Raw genomic sequence first — 14,181 nt, forward strand, 5'->3', positions numbered from 1 at the left:
CTTCTAAACTTATGAGCCCAAACACTTTCTCTCAAATGTTTGTTATAGTAATGCAAAATTTGAGAGAAATGTTTGGGCTCATAAGTTTAGAATTTTTTTCAGTACTTTCTCTCATGTTTTTTATAATAATTTTACAATCAACTAGATGCTTCCTATCAGAAGAAAAATACTGAGAAGAGTTGTACTGTTTTGTTTTTTGTTTTTCAGGAGACATAGGAGAATGGTCAATATTGTGGGACTTCCTGCCTGGGAACATGATTGTCTGTTTAGTTCCTCTGCATAATTTATGTCTTTTGTTATTGCTCTAGGGAAGGTTAGATCACATAAATTTTACACATTCCTGGTCATGGTACTTTTTGATTTGCTATTACAATGAGGTCTTCCTCCATGTGTCTTCTAACATGTTGTGATATATAATGTATTTATATTTTCATATTAATTTTTGTTGATAACTCAATGAATTCTCTCTGTTTCACTAGTATGATAATTGCTGTATTTATTTACTGAATGCATTTAAACTTTATATTCATTAATCTTTTCTATTGTTGTACTGTTTTCTTTATGTAACTTTTAACAAGTTACATAGATGGTTGATTAAATTTTCTAGGTTTTGGTTTTTTTTTTTTGTTGATATAGTAACTTTGGTGTATTTATTATCTCTTAAGAATTGCTTTGTATTTATTTTGTTGGATTTAAAATGAACCGCTTTATTATAAAGGTTTCTAGAAATTCTATATTACTTTTTAGTATTTTCTTTTTGATCCATTATTGCTTTGAAATGAGTTTCTTAAAAATTCCAGTAGAAGGATTTTTTATGTCAATAATAATAATTTTACTAGTTGTGATTAAGGATAATTATTCTTAAATTATATACTTATCTGCTTTGATTTAATGAAAATATGTTACCCAAAATAATACCATTTAAAAAGGTTGTCTGACACAGAAGTGGATGCTCACAGTCAGCTATTGGATGGATCACAGGGCCCCCAATGGAGGAGCTAGAGAAAGTACTCAAGGAGCTAAAGGGATCTGCAACCCTATAGGTGGAACAACATTATGAACTAACCAGTACCCCTGAGCTCTTGACTCTAGCTGCATATGTATCAAAAGATGACCTAGTCAGCCATCACTGGAAAGAGAGGCCCATTGGACTTACAAACTTTATATGCCCCAGTACAGGGGAATGCCAGGGCCAAAAAGTGGGAGTGGGTGGGTATGGGAGTGGGGGGAGGAGGGTATGGGGGACTTTTGGGATAGCATTGGAAATGTAAATGAGGAAAATACCTAATAAAATATTAAAAAATATATATATAAAAACAAAAAGGTTATTTGGGTACTATAATAGTTTGAGTAGGTTTGGTGCCCATAGACTCATGGGTTTGAATGCTTGCTCCACGGGAACTGGCACTATTAGGAGGTATGGTCTTGATGGAGCAGGTGTGACCTTGTTAGAGGAAGTGTGTCACTGTGTGGGTGGGTTTTGTGGTCTCCTAAGCTCAGGCTCTACCCAGTGAGAAGGGAGTCTCTTCTTTATTGCCTGTGGATCAAGATGTAGACCTCTTAGCACATTCTCAGCCCCATGTCTGCCTAGACACTGCCATGATTCTCGCCATGATGATAATAGACTGAACCTCTGAAACTGTAAGCCAGCCCCAATTAAATGCTGTCCTTTATAAGAGTTGTCTCGGTCATGGTGTCTGTCCACAGCAATGGAAATATAAACTAAGACGGGTCCATAAAATACATTATTTATTTTCAGAGTTTAATAAGTTAAAATCATATAATGTTCATTGTATTCTCTATACTTGATTTGTTATGAACTGAAAGGGGTATATTAAATTCAGCAACTTCAATGTATTTCTATTTATATCTTTGGTAACTTATGCTTTATGAATTGCATTTCTCCTTTATTTGTTAAGTGTACATTTATGTTCACTAGTATTCATTTAATTCATTGTATCAATCTCATGTATAACTCATACATTTATATTCACTGAGTTACCCTTTCTGTCCTCTTCTACTCCCTTCTTTTTCTGTCTGCTTTTCTTCCCTTTTAAAATAATGCTTTAGAGAAGGAATCTCAGGCTAGCCTTAAACTAACTATGTAGCCTAGAATGGTCTCAAACTCTTTATGTAGCCTAGGATGGCCTCAATTTGGAAATTCTCTGCCTCCTGAGTGCTGGAATAAGAGCTACTAGGGTCTCCCTACATAATCCTGGCTGTTCTGGAACTCTATGTGAGAGACTGGCCTTGACCTCAAAGATCCTTCTGCCTCTGCCTCTCAAATATTGGGATTAAAGGCTCTGCCACCACACCCAGCCTACCCCTTTGCTTTCTAATGCATATACCTCTGTCCTATTTCATATGGAATTTCTCCTTCCATTGTTCTTTATCGGTCACTGAATTTTTTAAAATTTTTTATGCTTAAGTACATATGGTCAGAATTAACAACCTATTTCCTATTGTTTGTTTTTTGTTTCATTTTTAATATTTTATGTCTATATGTTTTAATATTTAAGATCCTTATTATCTCAATAATTACAATACATAGTAGATTTAATTCTTTATTTTTATGTGTTATCTATAGAGGCTATAAAAGAATTGATAAAATGTTCCCACTCTGTTTCAGTTTTGTTCTAACCTGACATTCATCGATAAAAATCACCATTAAGAATATTTATAAATATATGCCCGTATTGCTGGCTAATTAGCTTTTAAGAAGACTTGTTGGTTCCCATTATTATATATGAAGAACCAGCAGACTTTACCGTCCCTTCCCAGTCTACCCTTATTTTGCGTTATTGCTACATAATCTAAGCAATGTAAATAGCATTTACATTTGTCACTGGCTGAGTCAGTTTTCTGCTGCTATAGCAGAATACCACAGGCAGTTAATCTGTTAAGAGCAGAGACCATTTCTTTATAGCTCTGAAGCGTGAGTGTTACAAGATGCTGCTGCTGAAATTATCTTTCATAAGAAATCCACTCCCACGGTAGCATTAATCACGAAGGCTTTCACGGGTTAAGTAAACACTTCCTGTCCTACGAGGACTCTCATTGGCTAAATAAACACTTCCGGTCCCAGGAGGAGCTCATGGGTTAAATAAATACTTCCGGTCTCACCTTTCAATACTGTTGCCAAGGCAGTTAAGTTTCAACATGACTGAGGAGAGGGTAATCAAGCTATGGTAGTCTATCAGTCCAGCTCACATTGTTCTAAAGTCTTAGGTCTGTATTAAAACAAGCCACATCTCTCCAACAGTCCATTGAGCATTTCCTCAAATAGGTTCTGATAAATCGAAATACACAAATTATTGAGTTCCTTTCATTATTGACAATATTCTCTATAGTCTTAAATTTTCAAAATTGTTCACAATGCTCAGTCTTAATTTGACCAGTTGATTGAAGTTCTTATGCCCCAGTTTCCTTACACAGGTCTTTCTGGTCAGCTTGGATGGATTTACCCTGCCTGCTCTGGCTTTTATTACTTTAAGCTCTAACCCCCACAACCCCAAGTTACAATGTTTGGGTACAATTGTTCCGTTTTCCACAAGTTTTTTGTTGCCTGTTGATACATTGGTAAACTAGTTAGTACATATTTTACCTTCATTATTGTCTATTTTATATTTTTTGCTACTTTTGAAATATTTCCTTTTATTGGCTTTAAAATTTCTCACAAGGTGAAGTTTGCTGCTTTTGGTGCTTCGTTCCATTGATGTGAATATATGCACAGAGTCATCATGACTTGATTACTCAGCCCTGGAATCCGAACGGTTTCATCACCTTCCCAACTCACCCCGGACTTGTCCTTTGTTGGGCTGTTTATTGATGCTTCATCAAATCCTTCTTACTTATTACTCATCCTTAAATGGATGGATTCCTGTAGACTTGCTGTTTTGTAGACCAGGACACTTTTGCTGGGGGTTAGGGTGGAGGCCCTGCGTGGCTCTCCACTCCTCTTACTGTTTCTCCAGTGCTTCCTCTTGGGACAACTCAGTGTCACCCTGTGCGTCAAGCACACTGTCGTCCACAGCATGCTCCAGCCTCCACCTGTGATTCTGTGCTAGAGCTCAGGAGACAGACGTGGGGTTTGGAGCTAGGCCATCACCTTTAGGAAGTGCGTGGACGGTCATGTTCAGAGGTCTGCCACTGCTGTGTACAAGCTTCCTTCTAGTGTCTGTGTGTCTGCGTGTCTGTGTGTCTGTGTGTCTGCATGTCTGTGTCTGTGTGTCTGTGTGTCTGCATGTCTGTGTCTGTGTGTCTGTGTGTCTGCATGTCTGTGTCTGTGTGTCTGTGTGTCTGTGTGTCTGTGTCTGTTTGTCTGTGTGTCTGCGTGTCTGTGTCTGTGTCTGTGTCTGTGTGGCATCTACTATCTACTGCTTTCATGACTTTTACAGACTGTGAAGTCTGTGGAAAATAGGATCCCCCCCCCCCATTTTTCTAAAGCCCTACATTGTACAATTCTGTGGTTGTTGCTGCCTGGGAAGGATTTGATATCTTCCAAGAGGAGAGATGAGAAGTTGTGTCTCTTGCAGGGAGTCTCTCCCTGGTCCGTTTCTCATCACTGTTATCTGCCTCATTTTTTTCCCCCAGGCCCATGTTCACATCTTGGGATGAGAGCACTGCTCTCCTTTATTCATATGTAACCCACTCAAGTTTTCATCCTAAAGTTTCCTGCTTACTTTAGTCCTCCCCACTCTTCCTCAACACAGCCTCCAAGCTCATCTGCTTTCTGCTGCCTTATGGTTTCACTTGGATTGCCCTTTTCTTCTTTTTCCCAAATTGTTACACTCCTTCTTGGAAACATTAACAGATACTTTGCCTCCTTTAGGGACCCTTTCTTGACATCTCCTCTTGGTAGAATTGATCCCTCACCTAATGTATTCTGTAATACATTGTCCATTTTAAGAACATTTATCATGCTGCTCACTGTACTTATTTCCCTGTCATTAATACACCGGTGTACAACCCTAATGCCAACTGATGAATAACCAATCAAATAAAAAAAAATTTAGAAGAAAAAAACCATCTGAGAATGAGTAGCCCTTACCCCCATTCAGACTAATTTGATTTTCCATGTATCCAGTTGAAAGGAAGACTTTTCAATTCTGGTTCATACAGACTTTCCTTTTAGTTTTTAATGTGATTTAATCATGTCAAAGCAACTTTGCTGTTCATGGGCAGTAACAAAGACTGCCATAGGTTTAAAACTTTGTACAACTCTGGAAAGTGTGGCAGCCACTCATGGAGGCTCTTCTGCATTGCAGGTGATGCAACGGTGACGATAGCGCACAGATACACCCCCAGAGAACAACTGAAGGCCCACACTCAACTAGCAGACATCATCATAGTGGCTGCGGGTAAGTCCGCATTGATGGTTATCTGGTGGGGTGACATGGCAGAGTCATTCCTGCCCTAATTTTTGATGCATTTAAAGAACATATAAGAGACACACATAGGTAAACGTATGACTGACTCCTGTGAACTGAAGGTTGTCTCTGCACAGTCATCATATTGGCCCATTGTACCTGTGTCAGCATCTGTCACACCACTGTGTGCACTTTGCCAGCCACTTTGACAAACATGACTGAGCAACATTTGTACAAACAGATTGGTGCCAGTTGGTAATATCTTGTGGTGTAGGGGAAGAGAAAGACACTGAATTTGCTCTTTAAAATTGTGCTGGTGAAAGCAGACTGTTGAAGGGAGAAACATATAACTACCATGCAACTCTGACAACACCCAAGTGTGAGACACAGCTTTCAGAGTCAACTAGAGCATGTCCCAGTGACTACATCTGGCACGAGAGTCAGAGTATTTACACAAAAGATGGTGTCTACAGTTTGGTGTAACAAAATGAGGGTTTCTGCTTTGTATGAAAGAATGTATAGAAAGAAGAATCAAAAGTTGTATTTTCTTAAGAATAAGGAAAAAAAATAGAGCCAACCCTGACTTTATTATAAATGGAGCCACATAAAGCCACTAGCTCTTCAGCTGGTCAATTCCGTGTTACTGAAGTTCTTAGGAGAAGAAATTAAACAAACAAACAAACAAACAAGCAAACAAATCAATCAACCAAACAAACAAGCAAGCAAACAAAAAAGCATTTTAGAGAAATCTTTGCTAATTTTAAGAATTAATTCTTGCTGTATTTTGAAAGGCATAAGTATTTCGTGTTCTCTTTTAACTTTGTTAAAATATTTAACAGACCAAGTATCATGGTGTACAAGCACAATACTACATTGTGTGTAGAATGTATTCCATTCCTTCTGTGTAACCCACCTTTTAAAGAATGCTCATGCACAGAGCACGGTGTATTGAGTTGTGCTCACTAAATATCATTATTTTCTTTCAGTTTTGAGATTAAGTTCTTTTGTAGTTTAACAAAGAAAGAAATATGTCAAAATAATATGTATGTGTTTATTATAACATGTTTAAATTGATCTGTTTAAATTAATAGAGTAAGTAAAGTGACCAGAATGATATTTTAGATCCTAGAAAAGGCTAGAGTAAAGAGCTCATATGTGTGACTAATTTGCTTAGAAATATTGAGAGTCTACAGCATGTTTCTGATTTAATCAAACATGAACAATTTCAGGTAGCAGAGGGAAGATTGGATTTGCTCACTTAATAATCATTGAACTCTTACTGCACAACAGAAGATGTTACAAATTGTAAGGATTATGATACTTAATAACATGATGAAGCCCAATCATTGAAGAAGTTAAAACATTTGTGGGAAAAAGCACACAAACACTCAATCAATCGAAAATCATGTCAGATAAAGAGAAGTGCCACACTGAGGTTTAGTGAAGGAAGAGAATACCGATGCGACACCATTTTAGATATCAATCACTGATAATAATTTCCAAGAAGTGGCCATTGAGTAGAGTCTCATTCCTGGCCATTCATCTGCCTACCAGATCCACTCTGCCTTGTCTTGTTTTGGTCTTTATGTCCTGTGGACAGCCTGGCTTGTATATTTTATCCACTGGCTTCTGCCAAGGTTTGGTACCACAGGAAATCTGAAGGGAAGGGAGAGAAAGCCCTGGGTGTGTTGTTTCTTCTCTCTTCCGCCTCCTTCCCTCCTGCTACTTTCTACTGGTGTCTTTGCTGGTGATGTTCTTCACTCTCACTGTGCTGTAGTAGGGCTGTGCCCTCCATGTGCCCCCCTCAGGCATGGGCATGCACGTGCATTCTCCCATCTCTCACGCCCCGGGCTCTCAGTGACCCCAAACACAGTTTGCAAAGTACAGTATAACGTTCCTTTATAACTCTTCTTCATATGATGGTCTGGGATTCTGTGCCCTAGGTACAGTGAAAGAATATTCAAGGAAGCACATCTCAGAGAACAACATTCCAAGGAGGGGGGAGGGAGAGGGAGGGAGGGAGGGAGGGAGGGAGAGAGAGAGAGAGAGAGAGAGAGAGAGAGAGAGAGAGAGAGAGAGAGAACAAACCACAAAGTCATGGGGTGGGGGATTGCTGGCTGTACATGGTATGGTCCAAGCTGGAGATATTGGGATTTTATTGCATATACTGTTTGGTTATGTTTGTATAGTAGTACGTTGTTATGAAAGATAGCGTAAGAAATACTTACACAAATAAGATACCTTATTTGTGATCTCAAAGGTGTGGACTTTGGTGTGAGCCAGGGATGGAGAAAAGAACAGTAGACAAGCTCACCCATTTAAAGCCTCCATCAGAATGTCAAGAACTGTCACTATAGAGCCAAGAGCAGAAGCAAAGAGAAAAGCTATTATGATTTCATTTAATGGATCCAAGGTAGTTTTTTTCCTTACTTGGTATATATAGTGTTTATTTCTTATTTATAGTCATAATTATATCCAACGCTTGAGTGATAGCTTCGATCATTCTCCTGCTTCATTGCGTGTTACTGGTAATACACAACAATTTATATTTTGAAAGTGTGTTTAATGCTAATAACTTGTAAACAGTGAGCCATGTTTCTCAACGTTTGTGTTTATCAACCATAATATTGAATGGATTTTTTTCCTAGTGGAGAAAACTTTCTCAGCGGGTATTCAAGCTTGTGTTTTGTCTTGTCATCATGACAAGCAGCAAGTCCTCTTGTGAGATCCACTGACAGTCTCTTGTGACTGAATCAACACATATGTGACAAGTCGTTCATTATACCTGACATGGTCAGCATCCTCAAACTTCTCCTGTGGGCTTCTGTTTAAAGTCTGAGGTCAGAATCCAGCCTAAGGTGTTACAGAAGCAAGGAGAGGCAAACAAAGAAGTCTAGAAAAGGAAGAATTGAGCTTATCCATAATTAGCCCAGAGCGGCCAACATGGTAAAAGGCCTGTGCTCAGGCCTTTTTGATTAGCTCCTCCTACAGCCCATCTCCCTGGGAGGATCCTCTCACCACCAGAGGGCTCCAGTTCTATTTTATGAAGTAGTAATTTGGCCACAGGCCACCATGGCAAAAAGACATTTTGAGGGAAGAGACAGAGAACAATTCATACTCCTTGTTCCCATTTCTTTTCAGAAAGCACATTACGCTTTCTGAGTGCTGCAGGACTACCTCCCATGCAGGCCCCGAGATCATCCCGAAGAAATAAGTACTTAGTCAGGGGAAATTGTCTGGGAAGAACATTTAGACTTTATGAGAGACAAATAAAAATGATTGCTACATTTCCACTTCATTCGCTAATAGTCACGAGGAGAATTTAAGGATAAAACATAGAGATATTAGTAACTGCGGTAATGACAGAAACCAGGAATCTATACTATAAAAGGGCCTATATAACTACACAATAGCAACAAAGTATTACTAGAACGGCCACAGCATGCATCCTGTGTGAGAAACCAACGAATACATTTAGGAGTGGGAATCAAATAGGTACAGAGTGACCTAATGGCAGAGGTAGCTAGAGCAGTGAGGGCTGGGTCAGCGTCACAACTAGAATATCAGCATATATGGAAACAGTTGCATCTAGAGTGTGTATGTGTGTGGGGGGCAGGTGAGTGTGCTATGTGTCAGAAAGACTGATAACCTTCTATAGATGACTGTGGAGAATTTGGTGATGAATTCTGGAAATGGGATTGCAGAAGATGAGTAAAAGAAGAAATCACTGTGTGGTGACCCCGAGGCATGAGTAATATTAGCTTACGTTAACACTGACCTCAGCCTTCCAGTTTCCCGTAGTATTCACCCGAGAGGTCGAACTGTATGTTACTTAACTCTTGAATATATGCTCCCAGACTGATATTTGGAATTAGTCAGAATCTCAAATTAGAAAATCAGATCCTGATAAACTAAACTTCAAGTCTATGGGAAGCTACCATTCTGAACCTATTTGTAGTTGTCTGCCATCTTCATTCTCCTATGGCAGGAGTAGGCCTGATTACTGTCCTTTCTTCTTCTCCTTCTCGTCTTTTAAAGCTTGATAGATACATACTTAGAATCACATTGGGCACAGAACTATGAAGAGAGTTCATTCAGTAAAGGATTTGCCTTATAAACACAGAGATCTGGGTTTGCTACACAGAACCCATGCAGGAAATGTCCAGGCATGATCGACTGTGCTTGTAATCACACTGCTGGGAAAGAAGGTAGGCAGGTCCCTGGGTGCCCACTGTCCACCCAGCCTAGACTGTTGGGTGAGCTGTGGGATAACAAAAGACCTTGTGTCAGAAAGGAAACAGTCCCTGAGGGATGACACCGAGGTTAACCTGTTCTCTCTACTAGGGCACATAAACGTGTATCCCCTGACATGGCACACACAGCGTCCGATGCACAACACACACAGCATCTGCTGAATAGAAGAGGTCCTTGGGCCCTCTTCTATGTGGCTCTAGAAGGAAACTGAAGGGTAGAGTAAGTTTGTAAAACTCCTTAGAATTATTATTCAGATAGGACAGCAATTTATTTTTTGGAACTTCCCGAAGTCTCTCCACCCATTTGAGTAAACTCAGAGGAGTGCTGAGTCACTGGTGTGTCCACTTGTAGGTTCAGGTGTTGGCAGTGCTGAAGATGGCACCTTGTCCCCTAGGCCACCCTCTCCCGCAGGGTGATGACCTCCTCAGTCTGACCTCAGCACCTCTATGGCAACACTTTTCATGAAAGACAACATAATATAAAGTAAGGAGAATGGCAGGTCAGTGCAGACGTGGAAGAGTCATCTGCCTGGCTACCACAAGGTGAGCCACCCACTTCCTGTGTGCACTTCTCCCATCGCATCAATTCTTGGGTACATTACCGTCCATCCTCATCCTAGGATCTCAGACTCTATTCTCTGCTGTATTTCTCACTCCTTGGAGTAGGGTTAGTGATTTTAAAAATACCTGGACACCGAAATCCCAAGGGGCAGGACAGAGCTACGGTCTGCTCACCGTCTCCAGCTTCTGCACCCTGGGAGTCTAGTGAGTTCACACAGAGCCACAGCAGTTTAGAACACCACCACCACTGTAATGTGGCCACACTAAAGCATCCTTCTTCCCATACCCTGTTTCTCATTTTCCAGTTTCTCCTTTTTAACTAGACTGTGCCTCTCCATTTAGAATTCCTCCCCTCCTTTATCTCAAATTTGTCAGTTACCTTTACTAGTATAGAGGGATGTGCACAGGCTCTGGGAAGGGGTAAATACTTAAATTCTAACTCTACTGCTTATTAGACAAATCACAGCATCTCCCTAAAATCCACTGTACCTCTTCATATTCAAATCAGCAGTATCTAGAGCTCCTTCCCCCAACCCCCCACCGCGTTCCATTTCCATCAGGATTTATTGTAACAAAAACATATTTTTATTATATATAATAATTTAAAATATTTGTGAATATATTTATATGTATAAAAAATTAAATTGAAGAACTAACAAAAATGCTGTGGTAAAAAAAAAAAAAAAAAAAAAAAAAAACCAAAATAAATGAAAAGAAGACCAGAACTGTAAAGAAGCGTTTGGGGTATGACACAGGAAGTACTGAGAATCACCATAGAACATTCCTGAAGCGACTTCCTCTGTACTGGGACCTCAGCAGCCAGGTATGATTTGTTCATCACTGTGATTCTTCAGCCTGATGGAGAATCTTGCTGTCAGCAGGAGGCAACCCAGTGATGAGCTCTTCAGAAGCCAGGGGCCTACCTTGGTTCAAGCTTCTCTTCTAGAAGATGAGGATGTCTTTGTAGGGGAAGACAGTCTTCTCCAAGCCCACCCAGCCATGGATTCTTCTTAATTCCTTGTTTGGGGCTATGCCGCGTTACGATGGGTGAATATGGCATTGCATCAGTGCTGTGACTCAGGGCTTGCACCTGCAGAGTTCAAGGTGAGGGAAGGAGGAGAAACAACTGAGTAAATGGTGACTCTTCAGTTAAAGAAGGAGAAAACACTCCCAGTGCACTTCCTAGTGAGGGTAGGAACGTGAGCCTGTCTGCACATGAGCTCATCAGTCGTGTGGGCTAGCAGTGTGTGGCATCGCTGAGTGTTTCTTCCCGGCATGTGCTGACTGGCAGCCAGCAAACGGTTTCACTGGGTTTGTAGTCAGTTATTCTCAGCTGTGACGTTTGTTGCAGGAGCACTCATGGACATAAATCCAGAAAAGTGATAAGCCAGTGACTGAAGTGTTGCCCACCAGTGCTTGCGACAAATCTTTAGCATAGCCTTGAAGCAGCTTTTAAAATGAGAGGCAGCTTACAGAATTGGGGAATGACTAGCAAATCAATTTATCTTAGAAAGTGTCCGTGGCCAAACTGAATAAACAACTAATAGCAAGAAACAGAACAAAGCCAGGCCCAGGGAGAGGAGACCTGACTTAAAACTGGACAGTGGCACTGCACAGGCCTTTATTCCATAAAGGAAAAGGCGAGCAGCAACAGATACATAAAACGCTCAACATCGCTAAGCATCAGAGGAATACACACCAAAGCTACACTATCATAGCATACCTATGAGGATGGCTGCCATGAGAGAGGTCATACGTGCCAGCACAGCAAAAGGCATCCTTGTACTGTTGGAACGGAAAACTAATGCAGGCACCGTGGAAAATGCTCTATTCCTCAAAAAGGGTTCTAGCAATCTAGCCTCTAGGTGCACATCTAAAGCAACAGAAACCAATATCTTGAATTATCCATATTCAGTTGCTCATTTGAACATCAGAAGTCGAGACATGAACATTAAATGTTCACTTATTTATCCATTCACTGATAGGTCGATGGATAGATAAAATGTAATCTAAAATAAAACATTAATCATCCATAAAGAGAAAGAAAATTGATATTGGGGAGATATTGGCTGAGCTGGTGAATTATTTGCTGTGCAAGTATGACCTGAGCTCGAATCCCCACCACACACACACAACATGAGTACAAGGGCACAAATATGCAACCCTGGAACTGGTCAGAAAGAGGAGGACCTCTAGCTCTCTGTCAAGCCAGACTACCCAACTCAAGAGAACCCAGTTCACTGAGACCCTGACTCAACAACTAGGGTGAAAGTGACTGAAGAAGGGGCCCTACATCACTTCTGACTCCATGTACATGTGCACACATAAGCATGCACACAAGTATATCTCTCTCACACATATAAAAATCCAACTATTTGTGACCATAAATCTAGAAGGCAGTATTTATAGTGAAATAAAACAAACATGGACTGACAAATAGGACATGATTATATGAGAAAGCTAAATTACCCAAACTCACAGACTCATGTTAGAATGAGAGTTTCCACGGCTGGGATGAGAGGGAAAGCGGCAGTGTCTTGAGTGTTGTAAAGTTTCAGTTACACGTGATGAATAAATCCCCAGAGACTTGTTTATCACCGTGCCCATCATTAATAGTACTCTGTTGCATAGTTAAAATCTTACTAAGAAGATAGGTTTTATGCTAAGTGTTCTTATCCCTTTAAAAGAAACGACATGAGATTAAATTTAAAAGGTGGGAGGAAGAACTTTGTAGATGATGGATATTTTTTAGCATTAATTCTGCTAATGGCTTCGTGAATGTAGGCTTACCTTCAAGCCCATTAAGCTGTTTACATTAAATAGGTACAGTTTTTTATATGTCAGTCACACTTCAGTAAAGTAGTTTAAAAAAAAAAAAACAATCCAAATTTAACCCACTACATTAAATGATAAAGCATCATGACTAAAATGGGGTTTATTCCATAAATCCAGGATCAGTCTATCATTGTAAAATCATTTATGTAATTTTCTATGTTAGCAACCCAAACCAAAATACGAATTTTACAAAGTCTTCCTAATCGTAGAAGCCATATATCACAAGTTCCTGATAACTATTTTTCAGCAAACTGTGAGTATAAAGGGACCTCATACATATCCCAGACGAAGTTCTGTCAAAGAACCCAAGTAAGGGTATTACTAACTCCCAACTTTCTAGTCCAGTGAATTTGATTGAGGTTACTTAAAGGATTATAGGTGAAGGGTTACTTATTGGGCAAGGCATGACTCAGACAACTGCAGGACCAAAAGACCATCCACAAAAGCTGGAACCTGCAGCACACTACACAATTTGCAACTCAAAAGGTTAGAGAAAACCTCTTCCAGGCAGCCTGCTTTCTCTGAGGGTCCTTGTAGCTTTTATATACCAGGGACTAGAGAGGCCTGGTGATTCTGCTCAGTTCCAGGGACTTCGTGAAGCTTTTGAGTTGCTTTAAGGCACTTCCCTGCAGGATAGAATGTTTTACCTCCCTTTAGAATATCCTGTGTCTTATAAAAGATGGAATGTACTTATAACTTCTGTCTAACATTGTTATTGGTCTATCTAGTACAAAGATGTAAAGTAGTGAGATATATGTCCATGCTGGGTGACTTTATTTTCAGACATGATCATCTATGCTAAAAATGAAGTGTAATTGATACTCAAAAAACAAATTGATTTTATAATTTAATCTGAGGCTTAAAGAATATATAATCATTATATTGATACAACCATGAAAGCTATATATTCAAATTGCCAATCTAAGGACTATATCATTCTAAATAATTCATATCTCACATGCATATGATTTTCATATTTTATCCAAATATCTTAAAGCCACTGCAATGTTTTTTTTTGTTTTGTTTTGTTGTTTTTTTTTTTTTTTTTTTTTTTTTTTGCTTTTTTTTTATGGTTTTAGAACTTTACTGTAGAAAGGAAGGGAGGAAGGAGAGAAGGTAGAAAGAGAGAGGCCGGCTATGGCCATGTGGAGAGAGCCACTGCG

The 14,181-nt window shown here is 39.7% G+C and overlaps 1 protein-coding gene across 11 annotated transcripts in view; it reads left to right on the forward strand.

Annotated features, from left to right (window-relative positions):
• Positions 1–14,181, forward strand: part of Mthfd2l (methylenetetrahydrofolate dehydrogenase (NADP+ dependent) 2-like) — a 90,496-nt gene that overhangs the window by 38,183 nt on the left and 38,132 nt on the right. For 9 of the 11 annotated variants that reach the window (XM_030254759.1, XM_006535178.4, XM_030254758.1 and 6 more), the window contains one exon: positions 5,268–5,360. In XM_030254759.1, the coding sequence (XP_030110619.1) occupies positions 5,268–5,360 (93 nt within the window). Of the gene's footprint in view, positions 1–5,267; positions 5,361–7,629; positions 7,783–14,181 lie in introns of all 11 variants that reach the window. The other 2 variants (XR_001784735.2, XR_003955692.1) reach the window with 1 other exon arrangement.

The sequence above is a fragment of the Mus musculus genome, chromosome 5, assembly GCF_000001635.26.
Source record: "Mus musculus strain C57BL/6J chromosome 5, GRCm38.p6 C57BL/6J".
In the NCBI taxonomy this organism is placed as follows: domain Eukaryota; kingdom Metazoa; phylum Chordata; class Mammalia; order Rodentia; family Muridae; genus Mus; species Mus musculus.